The sequence below is a fragment of the Poecilia reticulata genome, chromosome 22 (assembly GCF_904066995.2).
Source record: "Poecilia reticulata chromosome 22, P_reticulata-male-v2, whole genome shotgun sequence".
NCBI lineage: Eukaryota > Metazoa > Chordata > Actinopteri > Cyprinodontiformes > Poeciliidae > Poecilia > Poecilia reticulata.
In genome coordinates, this window is record NC_088851.1 from 5,514,895 (window position 1) to 5,537,130 (window position 22,236).

At 40.6% G+C, this 22,236-nt stretch overlaps 1 protein-coding gene and 1 long non-coding RNA gene across 3 annotated transcripts; one reads left to right on the forward strand and one right to left on the reverse strand.

Moving 5' to 3' along the window:
* The first annotated feature begins 474 nt into the window (after window positions 1-474).
* On the forward strand, window positions 475-22,111 carry LOC103458201 (putative carboxypeptidase X1). Of its 2 annotated transcripts, XM_008398852.2 has the most exons (13): window positions 475-915; window positions 2,421-2,530; window positions 3,456-3,595; window positions 3,757-3,841; window positions 5,317-5,467; window positions 5,624-5,712; window positions 5,848-5,971; window positions 8,205-8,401; window positions 8,761-8,940; window positions 18,096-18,390; window positions 19,558-19,697; window positions 20,116-20,218; window positions 21,157-22,111. In XM_008398852.2, exons 1-13 carry the CDS (start codon window positions 612-614, stop codon window positions 21,459-21,461), a joined length of 2,223 nt encoding a protein of 740 aa, XP_008397074.2. In that variant the 5' UTR covers window positions 475-611; the 3' UTR covers window positions 21,462-22,111. The 2 variants fall into 2 exon arrangements, with proteins under 2 accessions (XP_008397074.2, XP_017157849.1); XM_017302360.2 differs by lacking the exons at window positions 475-915; window positions 2,421-2,530 and having other exon boundaries at window positions 3,470-3,600.
* On the reverse strand, window positions 1,240-18,214 carry LOC145549981 (uncharacterized). The gene is made up of 2 exons (XR_014085785.1): window positions 18,076-18,214; window positions 1,240-2,551 (listed from the first exon to the last, which is right to left on the reverse strand). It is a non-coding gene; the product is annotated as an uncharacterized LOC145549981 (long non-coding RNA).
* Window positions 22,112-22,236: the final 125 nt, after the last annotated feature.

Sequence of the window (22,236 nt, forward strand, 5' to 3'; positions counted from 1 at the left end):
CAGTTCCACAAGGCTCTGATCTCGGCCAAACTCTTTGTCTGCCGCCAATTTTCTTTTTAGAGAAGTCAATTCATATTTATTGTTAAAAAGACTGTTTTTGCCATTCACTACTCCTCAAACCTTAATCACAGCTACTACCTCTAATCAGATATTTACAGACTTGACTTGGAGGCCTATTGACCGTTACAAACTTTTTGTTACATAAACTTCAACCACACACACACACACACACACTTCATTTTAGTTTATGCTTGTTTAAGCATTTTAGGTGGAAATGTTTTGAAATAAGTACACACTTCACTAACGCGAGTCATTATTGGCCACCATGGCGCACATTTCATGCAAAAATTCGTTCATAAGTCATTTCTGAGTTTGACATTTTTCGTGGGAATTGAGCTGGAATTTTAGCTGGGAGGGAGGAAAGGAGAGAAAGAAAGAGAGAGAGAGAGAGAGAGAGAGAGATGGGCAAAGAGAAGGAGGTGGGACTCAAAGAGGAGGGTTGGAGGTCCGGGTCCATCAGGGTATTAACTACCCAGGATTTTCTCTCCTCCATCACAACTCTGCAGGAGGAAGAAAAAAAGAAAAGAAAGAAAAAAAAAACCCCGAGTAAAATGGAAAAGTCATTGTGCGTTTTGGCTTCTTTGCTCTCTCTCGTTGGTTTTATAGGGGCAGCTGAATCGACGGCAGAAAGTTTTTCTCTTTTACCGAACTATACGACCCCTGAGTCAGCGAAGTGGACCGAGGCTCCGACTGCGGCGGAGCGGAGCGGAGACGGAGCGACTCCGACAGCAGGAACAGAGCAGCTGCGCTCCACGGCGAGACCTGCGGTCAGTGAACGCAACGTCAGGGCAGACAAGCAGGGAGAAGAGGAGAGAGGGGATCCCAACACAAAAGATGATAAGAAAGCAAAACTGGGTAAGGCTGAAAAAAAAGAAGAAAAAAAGTCCTTTCTTGAAGCTGTGTGTGAACGTTACTCAATTTCAATTAAACCCACAATTAACTGATGCATTCAGGGACTTCACATTTCAAGTGTCAGTTAACCACTTTGCGTTTTATATTGTGAAATAAATAAGTTTGAATTTTTTGTTCTTCTAATAATCTCGCTCAACCCTCCACTTCACTGGAGGAGCAGAGAGATGAATCTGACTTTACATAACCTCACACACGTTGCATACAGTGCTCTGTAAAAAAAAAAAAAAAAAAAAAGTAAACTAGGAAAAAAATGTCTCGCATTCTGTCTCGCTTTAACCACAAGCTTTAATATATTAGATTGACACAGGCCAGCAGAAAGAGGCATTTAATTGTGAAGTGGGAGGAAAATAACTGGTGATTCTTAGTGATTTTACAAAAACAGAAGTGTAAAAAGGCTGGTGCTTTGTAGGACGAGGTCAAACTGGGTGGGGAGCGTCTTTGAACGACACTTTCTTTTAAGCTTGACCACATTTTCAATTGGATTTAGACCTGCACTTTGACTGGGCCATTCGAACACATTGTTGGTTTGGCTGTTTAGGGTAATTTCTGTCCTGGAAAGTGAAGCTTAATCCCCAGTATCCATCTTTTTTAACAATTCTGACTTGCTTTCCTATCCCAATTAAAGAAAAGAGCCCGCAGCATGACACTCCCACCACCATGCTTCCCAGTTAGGACAGTTTGTTGAAATGCACCACAACAGTTATTGAAGATTATTATAGTTCAAAGGACAGCAGAGGTATCAGTTCAGTCAAATAGTACATTTATGTTGCTAAAAACCTTTATTTGACAAACAGTGATCATATCAAGATTTTTTTTTCATTTCCAATGACATTTAAGGTGTACGGAAGAAGATGAGGATTGAAAGATGATTACTTTTTTCTCAGAATTTTAAGAAAAAAATCTTAAATTTGGGAGGAAAAAGTCAAAATTCTGAGGAAGGAAAAAAAAAAAAAACTCTTCTTCAGTGGTCCTAATCCTTTTCCATAAGAGTGTCTTCCTTTATTTTGAAGTGCATTTCAGATCCTACACCCGAACACAAAATGCATTTTTGATTAACCACAACATTTCTCATCGTTAAGAACCCATAAACCTCTCTGCAGCCGGAGCTGAAACATTTTTTTTTTCTTTACTTCGGCCTTTGGCTCGTCTCGGATTACATCCAAACCCTCTGGCACTTGGTTTTATCTGCGTCCTCCTCCATCCAGACCCGGCCTTTGGAGGAGGTCAAGGCCTCAAACGTTCCACTGAGCTGATTAGCGGTATTTCACATAACAACCCGCTCAAAACCTCATTTCTGCGTCATCCATCTTGTGTTTCGCATTCGTCAACAAACCAGAAAGCGAGCTCTTAACCCTTAATCAAGTCGCCACAGTTTCCCACTGATGCCCAGGAGCTGCGTTTGGAGACGTCATATTTTATGTCTTCTTAACTTGTTGTTTTGCTCGCAGACTGCCCTCCGCTCGGCCTGGAGTCGCTGAGAGTTGACGACAGCCAGATACGAGCCTCGTCCCAGGAGAGGACGGGTCTGGGTCCCCACAGAGGGAGGCTGAACATCCAGGTCAGCCTTCGGCAGAGCTCACTGAAAAAAAAACACAGAAAACTCACAGCTTGAGATCTTGAAAAAGGGCCAACATCGGTAAAATTATTCCCTGTTATAGAAATAATGCACAGCATGTAACGGTAAAAACCACATGTATATTTTTAACTCTTTGAAATGAGACTAAATACCCTTTCAATAAATTTGAGTATTATTAAGCAGTAAATTTATATCAGGAACTTTATCACAAAAATAGATTAATTCCACACAGATGGATGTTTGAAAGCCTTTACTTCTGTTAGTTATGATGATTTTGAATCATCCGTTTTCTTTTTTCAGTGTAAGTTAATACAGATGTGTTTAGTGTCAGCCGCAGCCAAACTGAAAGTATATGTGACAAACAGCTGACTCTGAAGGCCAGTTCACATGTCTCCACAGCATAATGCTGCCACCACCGTGCTCGTCTGCAACACACAGTCACCTCCAGAGTCACCTTGGACTGCTTCTCTTATTGTACGGCTTGTCAGCGGACGGCCAAATGCACGCCACACTTTTCAGAATTTTAACCATAATCAATACTGGAAACCTTGCATCGGTTCACCTCACGCTCACTTTGTCCTGATCTCTTACAGTATGAATCTTTTCGCAAAGCAGGTAGCTTTTGTTTTTATAACAAGTTCTTGACTTTTAAACAGTTGGTCTACGCAGGAGGTCTGTGAGAAATTAGGTTTAACACAGAGCTTACATTTACAGCACACTCCCCATTCCTCCGCCCTCCGTCTGCCATCTGAAAGCAGTTAAGCTGTAAGTAGGCCAACTTATGCAACACTGAAAAACTCCCATGCAATGTTTCCCTCTGATGGATTTTGCAGCTGACAAAGGAAAATAAAGAAGAAAGACATGCTTTTCTTCCTCTTCCTTCCCTTTATTTTTTTGTTTGTTTTAGTCGGGGATTGAAGACGGAGATCAGTACGACGGAGCCTGGTGCGCCGCGTTCAAGGACCAGCACCAGTGGCTGGAAGTGGACGCCCTTCACCTCACCCTGTTCACCGGAGTCATCCTGCAGGGCAGGAACTCTATCTGGAGGTCAGGTACTATCACTGTTCTTTATGACTGACACACACACACACACACACACACACAAGTAAAAATAAATACATATGGTAATCAGTTTACTCTTGTGGAAATCACATTTCATTTTTTGCTGCATCAGCGACTGAATGTATTGCGTTTGGTTGGTGTTGCAGTTGGGATTGGGTTGAGACCTACAAGGTTCAGCTGAGTAACGACACTGTGGAGTGGCAGACCTGCATGAACGGGACAGAGGAGGCGGTAAGATCTGTCATCTGATCTGAAGAGACTTTTGAAGCTGTCCTAATACGTTCATTTCTACCAAAAATAAGGTGTTTTTAATTGGAGGCTTCTTCAAATTCAAATTCAAACTAATACAAACTGATGCAAGAGATCTTTTCTGCCTGCAGCCATTACTGTTTACAATAACTCTTTACATTAGTTTTAAATAAATATGCATTTAACTTCCCTTTGTTATCAACAAACTATTGTTGAATTTGACTTTGAACTATTTCAGTAGGTTCAAGTATGGGGGTCTAACTTCAAATTCTTACAAATATCCTGGGGCCACTTTTGTTTAATCTTAATTTAAATGTACCATGTGAAAAATGTCAGTTTTATGCAGATGATATTGTTCTGGTGCGTTTAATCAAATACTGTCAACTTTTAATGTCCAACAAACCAATTTTCACCATCTTAAGATTATTTTAAAAGCAAATAAATCTTGGTCAGGATTCTCTCATAAGAGAGATTTCTGATCTCAATGAGTTTTTCCCGGTGATATAATGCAGGAGGAAACAAAAAACAGCTGTGAAGAAGGAGACAGACTTAAACAAACTCAAGAAAAAATTCACCTGTTTCATGATGACAAAATCAGACATTAAACATAAATTAAACTGAAGCCCAAAGTCATCCAGGGTTTGTTCTGAGTCTGTAATCTACCTCAAGCATTTTTGTTTTTCCTTCAACACCACAAGTCCATCTTTGGGAAAAATCGGATTTCTTTCCAGGAAAAAGTAGGAGAAAAAGGAGGGGAAGTCTACTCTGTTTTCTGTTCCATTCCAAGACAACTCTTGATGCCAAGCAGGTCATGTTTTCAGACGGTTTGTCTTTGAAACATGTGGAGACTTTTGGAAAATAAAAGCATGGCTCTGATCCGTAGTTTTCTTTACTGTTTGCAGAAAGATTTACTGTACAGAAAAAACATAAACTGAGGGTCAAACTAAACAAAATACTTTGTATACTAACCTCACATAGAACATAGATTGTGGAAATAAGTCAGTACTTACCACGTTATTTTTTTAAAATAAGGCTGTCGGTTATTTATTACCTTTCAACTCCAATGAAAATTCTTGTTTTCTGTTTGTGATCACTGCTGCTTTCTTTTATTGTTAATATATATTTTTACAGTAAAAGCTTTTGGACGGAAATGTAGGTGGCCATTATAATCATGCCTGACAAGAAAGTCACTTCCATTGAATACTTTATCAATTTTAATGTCCTAAATCTTCTACCCAACAGTGGCATGGTAAAGTATTGAACTAATTCATATTTAATGTCATTGCTGTCACAAACCTTAAGGTATTTTAATGGGATTTTATGTTAATTTTATGGTGGGTCTCTATTGGATTCAACCCCCTTGATACCAACTTTTGCTACAATTACAAGCGTAAGACCTTCGAGGTATGAAACTAAAATCCTTTTAGTGGTTGTGTACCATTCCCTGAATTGTACAGATATTCGAAGGGAACCAGAACCCGGAGGCTCCTGTTCTCGGGCTCCTTCCTGTTCCCACCGTGGCCCGTTTCATCCGCATCAACCCTCAGACCTGGTACTCCAACGGGACCGTCTGCCTCAGGGCCGAGATACTCGGCTGCCGTGTCCACGGTACGCATACATTTACCGGGTTTGAACCACAGAGTGTGTCACCGCTAGTGAGTCATTGCCATCCTTGACTTTCAAAACAGGACACTGACTATACCTGAGGCAAGTCCAAGTCAGCAAAGCCAAGTTACTGACACCTTTTTTGGTCTTTCCCCATAGATCCAACAGATCCGTATCCTGACCAGCAGGAAAGAGGTTCGAGGGATAATCTGGACTTCAGACACCATGACTACAAAGAGATGAGAAAGGTAAAGCCAGACGATGAGTAACAGCAACTCCCATAAAACTGAAGCAGAAGGTTTTAGTCAGACTGTTAGCAGATTGACTCCAGATTTAACATCTCCAAAGGCTTTCTACTTCAGCATATCTTTCCGACGCTGCAGCTCATGAAGTCTGTGACTGAGGAGTGTCCGGACATCACCCGCATCTACACCATCGGCAAGAGCTACACGGGCCTCAAACTCTACGTCATGGAGATATCGGATAACCCTGGGAAACATGAACTCGGTAAGAACTGCTAAAGAGATGAGATGAGTCCTCGATTTTAGATACCAGGTGTTTGAACGTAGCGACGTATCGACCCACTTTTTTCACTTCCGATACCGATATCCATATTGATATCTAAGGGTTATTATTGGCCGATACCGATCCGATACAGATAAACAGTACTAAACTGATTTAAAATGTTTATTTTTTTAGTTTTTAAACACAGACATAAATATATTGAATTACAGTTGTATTCAATAGGTCTACACACTTAAATACACCAATTGCTTCACTAGCTCTCATCTCTCATTGTAAGTGGTCAAAAGTCAGTCAATTTATCAATCTGATCCTCAAACATATTTCAATACAAGTCAAAGGTTACCTGAATAAATACAAAATTCACTTTCAAATGATTTATTTCTTAAGGGGAAAACCCAAACAAACTTGATTCTTGAAATATAAACCTTATTTAACATCTTCTAAACTAATTTAGATTAAACATTAGATTGTAAAATCTCTAGCGTGTTCCCGCTTTTTTCATCTGAGAAATATTTTAGCAAATTTATCTCTAAACTGAAAACACTTTCCCATGAAGGTTCATTCATGATTTTATAGGAAAGGTCTCAAGTTATTGAGATTTTAGCAGCTGCAGTGTTTACACAGCCTGGTTCCTTCAGCAGAGCGACCGGGGAGGCCTAGACTCTACAGAGGGCCTCGCTTGTGTAAACTAACTTTTTGATTTCCTTGTTATATTGTCTTCAGACATTCAGACTTGTGCTTCAGTGTTAGCTTTGGTTACTCCATGTGTGCCAAAAAGCACAAATAAATTAAATGTGGGGCAGCATGTTCTGCTTTGTTCTCAGAAAAATAAATTTCGTAAATCCTTCTGTTCTGTTTTTTTCTTCTCCTTTTTACAGCTGTTGTTAATAAAAGTGGTTTTGTGGCTGAGTGTAACTCCGATGCAAACCACAAGGAAGGCATGAAGATTTGTAGTTTTTGAGAACTTTGCAGATACTGCAGCTGTAAAAAACATTCAAGTGTGGATATAAACATCAAACTTAGCATAGCATGCTCACACCTCGGTACGTTTTCCATATTTCCCATAAGCTGCTTGAATTTCAGGACAACGGCCATTTTTCAAAACCAATTATTGCCATAAAATGTATCAACTTAAAATGATAAAAGTCAGAAACTGAAGTTAATGACTTTGCAATTTGCAAGTCTCAAGCCAGTCATCAGCTGGATAGAGGTTAAGATGTCTGGTTAACGTTAGCTTCTGCTAATATTTGTTATGCATTTAACGTTAGCATAGCTTCTTGTTTAGCTAATTACAGGTTAGTGAAGCTAACGTTTTGGTTAACTGTGCCCACTGCTGATTTTAGTACAAATTTATGTTTCCTATGGTTCAAACTAAGTAGCTATGATTATTTTAACTGGTAATTTTATTGCAAAAATTCATTTTTCATGACAACTACGGTGGCCATATTGAAAAATCCAAACATTATCAATAAATGTGATTGCATTGGTCCAATTATGCACGATTTGACTCCCCCCCCCCAAAAGAAAAATCAGTGATAAATATTGCCATATTTGGTGTACAAATAAATCTTTCTTGACGACCCTGGTGACTGTCTTGAAAAATGACCGCCATCTTGAATTTTCCAGTGGCTAATCTGTGTCTGAAAACAAGTTGGTTTATTCAAATTCAGTTAAATTTAAGCTCCAAAATTTGATCCCAAAGGCAGATTAAACGATGTCTCCTGGTGGCGATGTGCTGCGCTGCATTTTATTTAGAGGCATCAGAGCGCCAGCAAACCACTGCTTGTCACAATTTTTAGATTTTTAAAACATTACTTTCTTTCCACTTCACAGTATCACACCACTTTACATCGCTCCATTAAATAAAATCTCAGGTAACATGAAAGACACAGCCGATGTGAAATCTTTGAGGGATCTTGATTTTTATTTTTATTTTACCTTCAGGAATGTCCGATGGTAATTGAGGTAATCAGAGCTCGACAGTGGTCCAGTTCAAAAGTGTTTCTCAAAACTCCAAAAATGTAATCTGAGTGAAGAATCTGCTCCTTTTTTTCCCCCTGGACTTTGAAGAAAAATAAGAGCCAGAGTTTAAATAAACTCCATCATCCCTCTGCCGACCCATTATAATTACATTATAATTATATTTATACCCGGACCGTAAGTTACATTTATTTCTTGATGATCAAAGAGACCCTCTAAATTTTCCTCTTGGCAGGTGAGCCAGAGTTTCGCTACGTGGCGGGGATGCATGGAAACGAGGCACTGGGTCGAGAGCTCGTCCTCAACCTCATGCAGTATTTGTGCAAAGAGTACAAGAAGGGCAACCAGCGCGTCGTACGGCTGGTCACAGAGACGCGGATCCACCTGCTACCCTCCATGAACCCCGACGGACATGAAGTAGCTTACAAGAAGGTGGGTGCTGCTAGACGGAGTTCATACCGAGCCGTCAGAAAGTCTTCACAACTTTCTTTAAAGAAAGACAACTTTTCACAGAATTTCCACAGTACTGTCCTGAAGCACGTTTGGCAGATGTTTTTGCTCTGTTTCACCATGTAAATACTTCAATTTTGTGTTACTTAAAAAAAAAAAAAAAGAAAAGAAAGAGACAAATAAAAGAAGAAGAAAAGTACCCTAAAATTGATTTTAGGTCTGTAATGTCACAGAATTATGGCAAAGGGACGTCTTACAGTTGCGTTGTACATCATTGTGTTTGAATGTGTTCGTTGACATTCCTGACGCCATGTCTGATGGGCTGATCTGATTGGCTGCAGGGCTCAGAACTGGCCGGCTGGGCCGAAGGGCGCTACAGCTACGAAGGAATCGACATGAATCATAACTTTCCAGACCTCAACAACATCATGTGGGATGCCCAGGAGACTGCAGCTGATCCATCTAAAGTGTCCAACCACTACATCCCCATCCCAGAGTACTACACGCAGGAAGACGCCATGGTAAGGGAGAGTAACTGGGGTTTTTACCCCCACAGGAGGCAAAATTAATAATAAAGTTTTGAATTTTTATAACTCTGAACACCAGACATTGGATTTTTTAAATGGGTTTCACAGGCTAGGAATCTTCTGAGCTCTGAACTCTTGCATAAAAAAAGAGAAGCACAAGCAAAAGATGAAGAAGTACCGGTATATCCTCAAAATCTGGATTTAGAGGCACGTGATACTTGGATTGGAAAACATTTCCAAAGCCAAGAGCCAGAAGTTTTCCTGAGAATAATCCTGCTCAGTCAGTTTCCCTGTTTACAGAAATTAACTGCTGAATCTTTTCCAAGTAAAAGAAACCGGAAAACCTGAAAATGATTCCTAATGTTGTCATTTCGAGCAGAAAGAATTTGCCGTTTCCATTTTTAAGATCAGCATTTTCTTTCCAAACATTGTTTTGCACTAGTATTTCCACCCTCTTTTTTCCTAATCTCGTCACATTACATCACAACCTGTTGTGATTTTATGGATGCACCCTTTTCCCATTTTTTAATAAGTAAAAGTCTAAAACTTGTCTTTTGCATTGGGTTCAGGTCCCAGGACTTTATAGGCGTTTTCGCACTGCAGGGAACGGTACGGAACGGAACGGTTCCGATCGTGTTTGCATTACAACTTGCGACTGGTTCCACCCGGACCCTTGGAACCACAAGAGCTGTGGTTCCAATCGGTTCTGCTTAGAACCAGCAGCTGATTGGCCGCTGGTTGTTATGGAGTCAGACTTTTCAATATTTGTATTAGTTTTAATTAGCAATGGATTCGTCTCAATATAGTGCAATCACCTGGTCTAATGATGAGGGGGGTTTTTTCCTCGCTTACTCGCTGATGAACGAGTACAGAATGAGTTAGATGATCAACGAGGAAAGAGAAAGTTTTCCGCCGCATCTCTGAGGAAAAGGCTTCGGCCGCTACATCGAAACCATTGTTTAGTTTCAAAAATAATGACCTCCGGTACCGCTTCGATGGCGCTCTCAGTGTATATGCAAACATAACAGGGCTGGAACCGTTCCGTTCCGTATCGTTCCGTACCGTTCCCTGCAGTGCGAAAACGCCTTAGCATTCTGGTATTTTTCTCACTGATATGATACTCCCTTCATCTTCCCATCAAGTCCGCACACAAAAATACAAATCTTACCAAGTATATTTGTCCAGTTTCTAGTGCAAATATCTTTGTACACTTTATAATATGGCAGTAACTCCTTACTACTGATTCAAAATTTCTAGATTCATCTGCAAATTTTTTCGCTTCCAATCTGCCATTGGAACCGGCACTTTGTCATCCACATTAAGGAATTACTTAATCAAAACAAGCTCCTATGTCTTGCTGAGATGTTTCTTGTGAATGCTGTACATTTGTCTCATTTCATGTATACCAAGATATTTGTACTAGAAACTAGATCAAAAGATGTTGTGATTTTGCAGTGCGACCACCTTGTTTTCCTTAAAAGCAAAAAACTCTGTTTCAGTCTCATCAGACCAGACCAGCCCCTTCCTCCACATGCTTCTTCTAATGACATTTTTTAACTATGGCTTTCTTCATGCCGCTCTTCTACAATGGCTAACTCTGTGGAGTGCACACTAAATAGTTGTCAGTCACATTCACGTACACTCATATATCCTCTTCCTTCCACTTTGTGTCGCTCTATCACATAAAAACTAAATAAGAGAGATTAAAGTTTCTGGTGATATAAGAGGGGGAAAAGAATTGTGGTCACGACTTAACTTGTGTGAATGTCTTAATAACAGATGGCAATGACATGTTTATTAATTCGTTGGAATGACTTACTAACTCACTAACAGCTCATGGCCACAACTCGACCGCTCGAGGCCACGATTTAATATCTCGCGTGAATATCTTAATAACAGGTGGAAAAAAAAAGAAAGAAAGAGACAAATAAAAGAAGAAGAAAGTACCCTAAAATTGATTTTAGGTCTGTAATGTCACAGAATTATGGCAAAGGGACGTCTTACAGTTGCGTTGTACATCATTGTGTTTGAATGTGTTCGTTGACATTCCTGACGCATGTCTGATGGGCTGATCTGATTGGCTGCAGGGCTCAGAACTGGCCGGCTGGGCCGAAGGGCGTACAGCTACGAAGGAATCGACATGAATCATAACTTTCCAGACCTCAACAACATCATTGGGATGCCCAGGAGACTGCAGCTGATCCATCTAAAGTGTCAACCACTACATCCCCATCCCAGAGTACTACACGCAGGAAGACGCCATGGTAAGGGAGAGTAACTGGGGTTTTTACCCCCACAGGAGGCAAAATTAATAATAAAGTTTTGAATTTTTATAACTCTGAACACAGACATTGGATTTTTTAAATGGGTTTCACAGGCTAGGAATCTTCTGAGCTCTGAACTCTTGCATAAAAAAAGAGAAGCACAAGCAAAAGATGAAGAAGTACCGGTATATCCTCAAAATCTGGATTAGAGGCACGTGATATTGGATTGGAAACATTTCCAAAGCCAAGAGCCAGAAGTTTTCCTGAGAATAATCCTGCTCAGTCAGTTTCCTGTTTACAGAAATTAACTGCTGAATCTTTTCCAAGTAAAAGAAACCGGAAACCTGAAAATGATTCCTAATGTTGTCATTTCGAGCAGAAAGAATTTGCCGTTTCCATTTTTTAAGATCAGCATTTTCTTTCCAAACATTGTTTTGCACTAGTATTTCCACCCTCTTTTTTCCTATCTCGTCACATTACATCACAACCTTGTTGTGATTTTATGGATGCACCTTTTCCCATTTTTAATAAGTAAAGTCTAAAACTTGTCTTTTGCATTGGTTCAGGTCCCAGGACTTTATAGGCGTTTTCGCACTGCAGGGACGGTACGGAACGGAACGGTTCCGATCGTGTTTGCATTACAACTTGCGACTGGTTCCACCCGGACCCTTGGAACCACAAGAGCTGTGGTTCCAATCGGTTTGCTTAGAACAGCAGCTGATTGGCCGCTGGTTGTTATGGAGTCAGACTTTTCAATATTTGTATTATTTTAATTAGCAATGGATTCGTCTCAATATAGTGCATCACCTGGTCTAATGATGAGGGGGGTTTTTTCCTCGCTTACTCGCTGATGAACGAGTACAGAATGAGTTAGATCGGTCAACGAGGAAAGAGAAGTTTTCCGCCGATCTCTGAGGAAAAGGCTTCGGCTGCTACATCGAACCATTGTTTAGTTTCAAAATAATGACCTCCGGTACCGCTTCGATGGCGCTCTCAGTGTATATGCAAACATAACAGGGCTGGAACCGTTCCGTTCCGTATCGTTCCGTACCGTTCCCTGCAGTGCGAAAACGCCTTAGCATTCTGGTATTTTTCTCACTGATATGATACTCCCTTCATCTTCCCATCAAGTCCGCACACAAAAATACAAATCTTACCAAGTATATTTGTCCAGTTTCTAGTGCAAATATCTTTGTACACTTTATAATATGGCAGTAAGTAACTCCTTACAATTGATTCAAATTTCTAGATTATCTGCAATTTTTTCGCTTCCAATCTGCCATTGGAACTGGCACTTTGTATCCACATTAAGGAATTACTTAATTAAAACAAGCTCCTATGTCTTGCTGAGATGTTTCTTGTGAGCTACTGTACATTTGTCTCATTTCAAGTATACCAAGATATTTGTACGAGAAACTAGATCAAAAGATGTTGTGATTTTGCAGTGCGACCACCTTGTTTTCCTTAAAACAAAAAACTCTGTTTCAGTCTCATCAGACCAGACCAGCCCTTCCTCCACATGCTTCTTCTAATGACATTTTTTAACTACGGCTTTCTTCATGCCGCTCTTCTACAATGGCTAACTCTGTGGAGTGACACTAAATAGTTGTCAGTCACATTCACATACACTCATATATCCTCTTCCTTCCACTTTGTGTCGCTCTATCACATAAACTAAATAGAGAGATTAAAGTTTCTGGTGATATAAGAGGGGGAAAGAATTGTGGTCACGACTTAACTTGTGTGAATGTCTTAATAACAGATGGCAATGACATGTTTATTAATTCGTTGGAATGACTTACTAACTCACTAACAGCTCATGGCCACAACTCGACCGCTCGAGGCCACGATTTATATCTCGCGTGATATTTAATAACAGGTGGAAACTAGAAATTCCTGCAGAAATTTTAAAGGGGCATGCCAAAGTGTGCCCGTCGGCTTGGACGCAGCGTTATGATTTTAAAAATTTGCGTTAATGCTAAAGTATGCTGCAACGTAGTCAATACCTGTAGAGAGGCAGAAGCATGTTGACTAAGCTGTACTTGTACCATTCATTATGTTAAAATTAATGCATGAGCTAAATTAGCCAATATGCTAATGTTAGCCTAAATGCTGGCAGTAGCATGTGGAGCAACAGGACCATGTTGTTTTCATTTTATGTGCGCTATTCACTATACTAAACATGTCTAATAAATGAAAAATTAGCTAATAGCTAACTTTAGGTAAAAGTGCTAGTACACTAGTCAAAGAAGTGAAATGCTAATGTTTGTGCTAATGTTAATGAACTGCCTTGCTGTGCAAGGCAGTTCACTATCCTGAGAAATAAATAACATAAAAAAGCTTATATTATTGCACCGCTATGGCGGTGCACAAACACGAGAGGAATATGCAGACTTTTATTTTGAAACTTTCAGTTAGCATCTTTTTAACTACCACACCAATTCATTGTGTTACTGTAGTTTGTTTAAACCAGTCACATAAAGGCCAAAAGGCAATGACCTGATGTGAAAAATGTCAAGGCTTTTATTTTGAAAGTTTCAGTAAGCTTTATTTACATAGCTTTACAATAGCTTTTTTATTTACAGTGGATTACACACTAATCCAATGTGTAACTGTGGTTTGGTTAATCCAGCTATATAATGCCCCATACAGCAAGCAGATCTAAGAGCCAGCTCATCACTATGTGCTATTTGAGAGTTACGCCATGTTGTAGTTCTGACCTTCAGTCATTGTAGTTCTAAAGAGCAGCTCAACTATCTTGTGAGTGAGACACAAAGGGATAAACAGATTCTAACTGTTTGAAGCAGTTAGTTTATCTGAACAAAGCAGTCCAAACATCTCCATCCTATTCAGGATCTTTTAGAGTGATCCGAAACCGTGTGAAGCATATAGTCAAGGGGGCTCAAATGCTAATGTTTGTGCTAATGTTAATGAACTGCCTTGCTGCGCAAGGCAGTTCACTATCCTGAGAAATAAATAACATAAAAAGGCTAATATTATTGCACCGCTTCGGCGGTGCACTAACACTAGAGGAATAGGCAGACTTTAATTTGAAACTTTCAGTAAGCTTCATTTTAATGACCACTCTAATTCAATGTGCAACTATGGTTTGTTTAAACCAGTCCCATAAAGCCCAAAAGACCAATAACCTGATGTGAAAAATGTCAGGGCTTTTATTTTGAAATTTTCAGTAAGCTTCATTTTAAATAGACACACTAATCCAATGTGTAACAGTGGTTTGGTTAATCCACCAATATAATGCCCAAAACAGCAAGTAGCTCTACATTCCAGCTCAGCCCTCCTCTGTAATAACTGAATGATCTGCCATGTTGTAGTTCTGACCTTCTGCTCTGCCCTCTGTATTAAGGTGTTCCACCATGTTTAGAACTACAGAGACCTTGTAGGCCAAACCAGCAGTTGCCATAGCGATCAAGCCTCTGCCAACTGCTGTGTGTGTGTGAGAGACACTTCATGCAACTTTGAGAACACCCAGTCACTTTTAATGAAAAAGCAGTCTGAACGACCCCTTCCCGTTCGGGAACCGTTAGGCCAATCCAAAAACCGTTTGAAGCGTATGAGAGGGCTACTTGTCGTCTCCGATAGTCCCGTGATTCATATCTGTAGGTCATTCACAATAATTGCACTGATGAGAGAAAAATGGTGTGTGGTGAGCTCAGTAATTTTTCAAAAACCTATATTAAACACTGAGGGGGAGCGTCAGTTGGTCATGTCCCGTCACTTTGCTCTGAAGCACCTGGACAGAAAACCGTAAGCCCTAGAGAAATTTTGAAAACATTTTACCGGAGCAGACATGCGGTGCTATCTCCTGACCAACTTTCATACCAATAGCACAAGTTTTACGGCCATGAGAACGATTTCAAAATTATTTTTGGGTCAAATTCCACCATGTTCCTCACTCTAAAAAGCGGCAGTTGGTGTCAGTTACACTCTAAGGGTTCGGCAGTTGGAAATTTCGCTCGTTTTTCGCTTCTTACGTCGCCGTCGTAACTCCGATCCCCAATAAAAGTAATAGCAATAATGCCGGCATCGAGCCGCACGATTTGATACCACTTTTGTGGTTGGGCACGCAGCGGTACGAGCCGCATTAACGGTGATGGAAGAATAATAAATAACTAGAAAATTCCTGCAGAAATTTTAAAGGGGCATGCCAAAGTGTGCCCGTCGGCTTTGACGCAGCGTTATGATGTTAAAAATTAGCGTTAATGCTAAAGAAAGCTGCAATGTAGTCACTAACCTTTGGAGAGGCAGAAGCATGTTGACTAAGCTGTACTTGTACCATTCATTATGTTAAAATTAATGCATAAGCTAAAATTTGCCAATATACCAATGTTAGCCTAAATGCTGGCAGTAGCATGTGGAGCAACAGGACCATGTTGTTTTAATTTTACTGCTCCATTCACTATACTAAACATTTCTAATTAATGAGAAAATTATCTAATAGCTAACTTTAGGTAAAAGTGCTAGTACACTAGTCAAAGGAAGTGAAATGCTAATGTTTGTGCTAATGTTAATGAACTGCCTTGCTGCGCAAGGCAGTTCACTATCATGAGGAATAAATAACATAAAAAAGCTTATATTATTGCACCGCCTACGGCGGTGCACTAACACGAGAGGAATATGCAGACTTTTATTTTGAAACTTTCATTTCGCGTCTTTTTAACTACCACACCAATTCATTGTGTTACTGTAGTTTGTTTAAACCAGTCACATAAAGCACGAAAGAGGAAATACATAATGTGAAAAATGTCAAGGCTTTTATTTTGAAACTTTCAGTAAGCTTTATTTACAATAGCTTTTTTATTTACAGTGGATTACACACTAATCCAATGTGTAACTGTGGTTTGGTTAATCCAGCTATATAAAGTCCCATACAGCAAGCAGATCTAAGAGCCAGCTCATCCCTATGTGACATTTGGGAGTTCCGCCATGTTGTAGTTCTGACCTTCAGTCATTGTAGTTCTAAAGAGCAGCTCAACTATCGTGTGAGTGAGACACAAAGGGATAAACAGATTCTAACGGTTTGAAGCAGTTAGTTTATCTGAACAAAGCAGTCCAAACATCTCCATCCTATTCAGGATCTTTTAGAGTGATCCGAAACCGTGTGAAGCATATAGTCAAGGGGGCTCAAATGCTAATGTTTGTGCTAATGTTAATGAACTGCCTTGCTGCGCAAGGCAGTTCACTATCCTGAGAATAAATAACATAAAAAAGGCTAATATTATTGCACCGCCTTCGGCGGTGCACTAACACTAGAGGAATAGGCAGACTTTTAATTTGAAACTTTCAGTAAGCTTCATTTTAATGACCACGCTAATTCAATGTGCAACTCTGGTTTGTTTAAACCAGTCCCATAAAGCCCAAAAGACCATAACCTGATGTGAAAAATGTCAGGACTTTTATTTTGAAATTTTCAGTACGCTTCATTTTAAATAGACACACTAATCAATGTGTAACAGTGGTTTGGTTAATCCACCAATATAATGCCCAAAACAGCAAGTAGCTCTAAATTCCAGCTCAGCCCTCCTCTGTAATAACTGAATGATCCGCCATGTTGTAGTTCTGACCTTCTGCTCTGCCCTCTGTATTAAGGTGTTCCACCATGTTTAGAACTACAGAGACCTTGTAGGCCAAACCAGCAGTTGCCATAGCGATCAAGCCTCTGCCAACTGCTGTGTGTGTGTGAGAGACACTTCATGCAACTTAGAGAACACCCAGTCACTTTTAATGAAAAAAGCAGTCTGAACGACCCCTTTCCGTTCGGGAACCGTTATGCCGATCCAAAAACCGTTTGAAGCGTATGAGAGGGCTACTTGTCGTCTCCGATAGTCCCGTGATTCATATCTGTAGGTCATTCACAATAATTGCACTGATGAGAGAAAAATGGTGTGTGGTGAGCTCAGTAATTTTTCAAAAACCTATATTAAACACTGAGGGGGAGCGTCAGTTGGTCATGTCCCGTCACTTTGCTCTGAAGCACCTGGACAGAAAACCGTAAGCCCTAGAGAAATTTCGAAAACATTTTACCGGAGCAGACATGCGGTGCTATCTCCTGACCAACTTTCATACCAATAGCACAAGTTTTACGGCCATGAGAACGATTTCAAAATTATTTTTGGGTCAAAATTCCACCATGTTCCTCACTCTAAAAAGCGGCAGTTGGTGTCAGTTACACTCTAAGGGTTCGGCAGTTGGAAATTTCGCTCGTTTTTCGCTTCTTACGTCGCCGTCGTAACTCCGATCCCCAATAAAAGTAATAGCAATAATGCCGGCATCGAGCCGCACGATTTGATACCACTTTTGTGGGTGGGCACGCAGCGGTACGAGCCGCATTAACGGTGATGGAAGAATAATAAATAATAAAGAGGCGTTCTATTGGGTGTAGAACAATAGGTGCCTGCCATGCAATGCATGGAGGCAGTACTGACTTGCTTCGCAAGTCAGTACTGCTCTCCTTATGCATTGCTATGGCATGCCCCTAATAAAGAGGCGTTCTATTGGGTGTAGAACAATAGGTGCCTGCCATGCAATGCATGGAGGCAGTACTGACTTGCTTCGCAAGTCAGTACTGCTCTCCTTATGCATTGCTATGGCATGCCCCTAATGACTTGTTTAACTCGTTGGAAACTCTCTTCCAACGAACGTCTTAATATCTCGCGAGAACAACTTAATTAACTCTTGGCCACAATTCTACCGCTCGAGGCCACGACTTAATACTCAATATCTCGCGTGTCACCATCAAACGCGATATGTCATTGCGTAGTAACGCAATGATATATATGTAAAAAAGTTCAGTTTCTTTTCTCTTTTTTTTTTCCCACCCCACTTAGCTTAAGAATGCTAATACCGTCTTCCGCCGCTGCTCAGGTTGCGCCAGAGACCCGCGCCGTCATCAGCTGGATGCAGGACATTCCCTTCGTGCTCAGCGCAAACCTCCATGGCGGGGAGCTGGTCGTCACGTATCCCTTCGACTGCACTCGTGACTGGGCCCCTCAGGAGAACACCCCCACGGCGGACGACGCCTTCTTCCGCTGGCTGGCCAGCGTATACGCCTCCACGCACCTGGTGCTGGCCAACCCGGACCGCCGCATCTGCCACTACGAAGACTTCCAGATGCACAACAACATCATCAACGGCGGAGCCTGGCACACGGTCCCAGGCAGTGAGTCACTGGAGATATATATATAAAAAAAATCCAGTGCTCAGTAGGGAAGTTAAGAGGATTGTCTGGTTTTAGTTTAGTGTAACAGACAAAACTTCACAACAGAAGTTTTGAATTGGTTAAAGGTCCAGTCTTTTCTCACCATTAATTCAGGAGCAAAACAGATTTTATTTAGCGTGTTGCAGAAAAATCTTTGAGTACGACAATGCGATGCCACTGTAGATAAAAGAAAAGAGTAAATTATCGCCAAAAAACGTGGAAATTTCCGAGTTTGAAAAGTTGAAAATTTGCCTGAAAAAAAAAACCCCAACAAAAACGACTAAAATTAGAAATGAATCTGAACATTTTTATAGAATTTCTGAAATTAGAATCTAGAAAATCTGAGAATCTAGAAAACATGTCTGAGTTTTTGAAAATTGGAAGAAACTTCCAAGTTTCGATTAGTTTAATATTTTCCTGTTTTAGGTCAGGTAGGATTATCAAAATTATTTCCATTTACTAAATCCAAAAGTTATGAAAGATTTTTTTATCAACATATTTTAGGACGGGCTGCACAGTGGCGCCGTTGGTAGAGCTGTTGCCTTGCAGCAAGAAGGTTCTGGGTTTGATTCCCAGCCCCGGTCTTTCTGCATGGAGTTTGCATGTTCTCCCTGTGCATGGTGGGTTTTCTCCGGGTACTCCGGTTTCCTCCCACAGTCCAAAAACATGACTGTCAGGTTAATTGGTCTGTCTAAATTGCCCCTAGGTGTGAGTGTGTGTGTGCATGGTTGTGCGTCCTGTGTGTCTCTGTGTTGCCCTGCGACAGACTGGTGACCTGTCCAGGGTGTACCCTGCCTCTTGCCCGAAACGTTAGCTGGAGATGGGCACCAGCAACCCTCCCGACCCCACTGAGGGACAAGGGTGAAAGAAAATTGATGGATGGATATTTTAGGACTTTCTGCATAGCTGCATGTTAGTACATTTCCTTATTATTCCAACAGTGGCACTGAGAGCAAACCTTAAGAATTACTTTCAGTCATGTTCAGATCGGACTCCTGACGGAAAATACAGTCACTTCCTGTTTGGTGGCAAAGGATTAATAAGGATTAATAAACATGACTATGCCATTTGAGATTATGGTCTGTTAGATTCGGCTTGGTGTATTTTCACTTTGTGTCTTTTCTGCAGGCATGAACGACTTCAGCTACCTGCATACCAACTGCTTGGAGGTGACCGTGGAGCTGTCCTGCGATAAGTTCCCTCATGCCAGGGAGCTTCCAGTGGAGTGGGAGAACAACAAGGAATCTCTTCTAATTTACATGGAGCAGGTCAGTCTCAACAACTCTTTAGTATGTGGGATTTTTTTTCATTATCGCCATAAATATCAGCAACATTATTATTATTATTTTATTTTATTTTTTTACAAACTTTTAAATTGTTTCGTCATTTTAAAACTTAACCCCTTAACTGTCACCCTCAAAACGATTACATGTTAGTGGATTGATCCTTAAGGAAACCCATATCTTCATGACAGCTAAGGGGTTTTAAAAAATGGAAACAAAATCATGGTTCTTTTAAAATAACAACAAAATTCCTAGTAGGTTCAATATTGTTCAAATGTTTAGCCAGACATAAGCAGCTTGTTGATGGTTATACAAAAAGTGCAACATGAAGGAGTGTGTGTGAGCTTCTTACTGGGACTGCAGCTCATCATCGGCCTCAACGCCAGGTTTCCTCCTCACTCAGGTTCACAGAGGAATTAAAGGCGTCATCAGAGACAAGAGCACCAAACAGGGAATAGAAAACGCTGTGGTCAAGGTGGAAGACCACGACCATGACATCAGATCAGGTCAGTCCTGCAGTTTTCATTCAACCTGCTGTTTAGCTTCCCTTCTACTAAGGGAAATGAAAATGTGATGGGAAATGTACCTTTTTTTTTGGTGGTTCTCTCTATTTATCGTTCAGTTTGAATCAACCTCAGGAACATTATTTGCTGATTTCAAGATGTTTTTTGTTTTTTTTAGCCTTTTAGCTTCACAAAGTGGAAACATGGAGTGTTTCCCCCCCCAGGAGAAATTCATTTTCTGTAATCTTGTATTTCTACCCAAAGAGAGCGTTTGTATGTAAGTTACATTCACTGACTGAGTGTTGGAGATGTCAGCCAGTAGCTGCGTTTCCATTACAGATGTGCGCTAAACTTTGTCAGTATTCCGCTAAGGAGGAAAAAAAAAACACAATTTCTCAATTGCTGTGTTTCCATTAAATAAAAAACGCGATTAAAATCAAACGTGAATAAGTTTGTTGACGCAATAAGTTGTTACAAAACATGGCGAGCCATTATCGCTCTATCACTTTGTTGTCTTCATCGTCTTGTTCGTCAGTGGTAACATCCGGTTGTTGATCACGTGACCCGTGTGACGCTTATAAAGTGTTTCAATCGCAGTTTTGCGAAATACACTAATCTTGATACGGCCGAAAAGCCATGTAATCCTACCAGAGAACTTTTTTATTGAAAAATTTTAGTTTTTTTTCTCCGAAATTTCTGTTTCCATTAAGCAATAAAAGTTGCATTCCGCAGCTTTCTACCCAGGTTATCTGACACCAATTGCAAAATTGGCAAAATTTTGGAACATAGCAGTAAAGCGAGCTCTAAAATTCCAACATTATCCTCGGTTACGCAGAAAATCCACTCAATCTCTCCTGCTAGACAGTGAAATGTTCCAGTTTTCGCTGTTCAAGCACCAGACATTCCCACCAACATATACGTTTTCATCTAACCTCGTACAGCCGCCGACGGGGACTACTGGCGCCTGCTGAACCCTGGCGAGTACAAGGTGGTCGTTTGGGCAGAGGGATACTTCCCGTCCATGCGTCGCTGCCATGTCGGATTGGAGCCTCATCCGACGATCTGCGACTTCGTCCTCACCAAAACGCCCATACAGAGGCTGAAGGAGCTCCGGGCCAAAGGAGAGAAGATCCCGAGGGACCTGCAGCTGCGGCTCCGCGCTCTCCGGATGAGGAAGCTCCGCGCCAGCACCAAGGCCATCAACCGCCGCAGAGAGAGCCAGACGAGGCGGGCGCGCTCCTCATGAGGGCCCGAGAGGAATCGGAGAGGACGAAGGGCCGAGGAAGACTCTGAAATGAAATGGATTATAGGTTAAAACATTTTTAAGTGAAATGTAACTGATTTTAATGAAAAACTGTCTTCTACTGCAGGATCAGCTGTGCCGAGAAAAAACAAATATCCAAAAATACACAAACTTTTACAGTGCCTTGCAAAATCACTTAAGCTTTGTCACATTGCGCTATACAGTCATTTTATTGGGAAATTTATGTGATGAACCAACACAAAGTTATTATTGTGAATGACTTGTTACGGAAGAGTAAAATATCAGCCTAAAAGCGTAATTTCTCAGGATTTGTATTACAACAGTTTTAGTTTGTGGTGCTGTAACGTAGCTAAATGTGAAAAAAGTTTTAGGGGTGTCAAAACCTGAGCATGGAGCTATTTATAAAACATCACACATACTGGATAATTAGAAAAAAAATCAGTTTCTCCCCTTGTTCTTTTTTTCTTGTATACTAAGTAGAATGTGAATCTGTCAGCTGGTCTGATATATCACACTGTCTTTCTGCATTGAGGACCACAAACTCCCAAATAAATGTGATAATTAATCTTGCAAAATGTCAAAGTTTATAATAAATGATACAGAAATAAAGTATCAGTTGAATGTTAATAAAATGCAGAGTGTTCAATCCTACTTAAAAAAAAAAAAAAAAAAAGTTTACTGAGACGATGCAGGTCCGCTCCGGCAGCCTTCAGTTTCTAACTCAAAAAAATAAATAAAAAAAAGCGCTGCAGCTGCG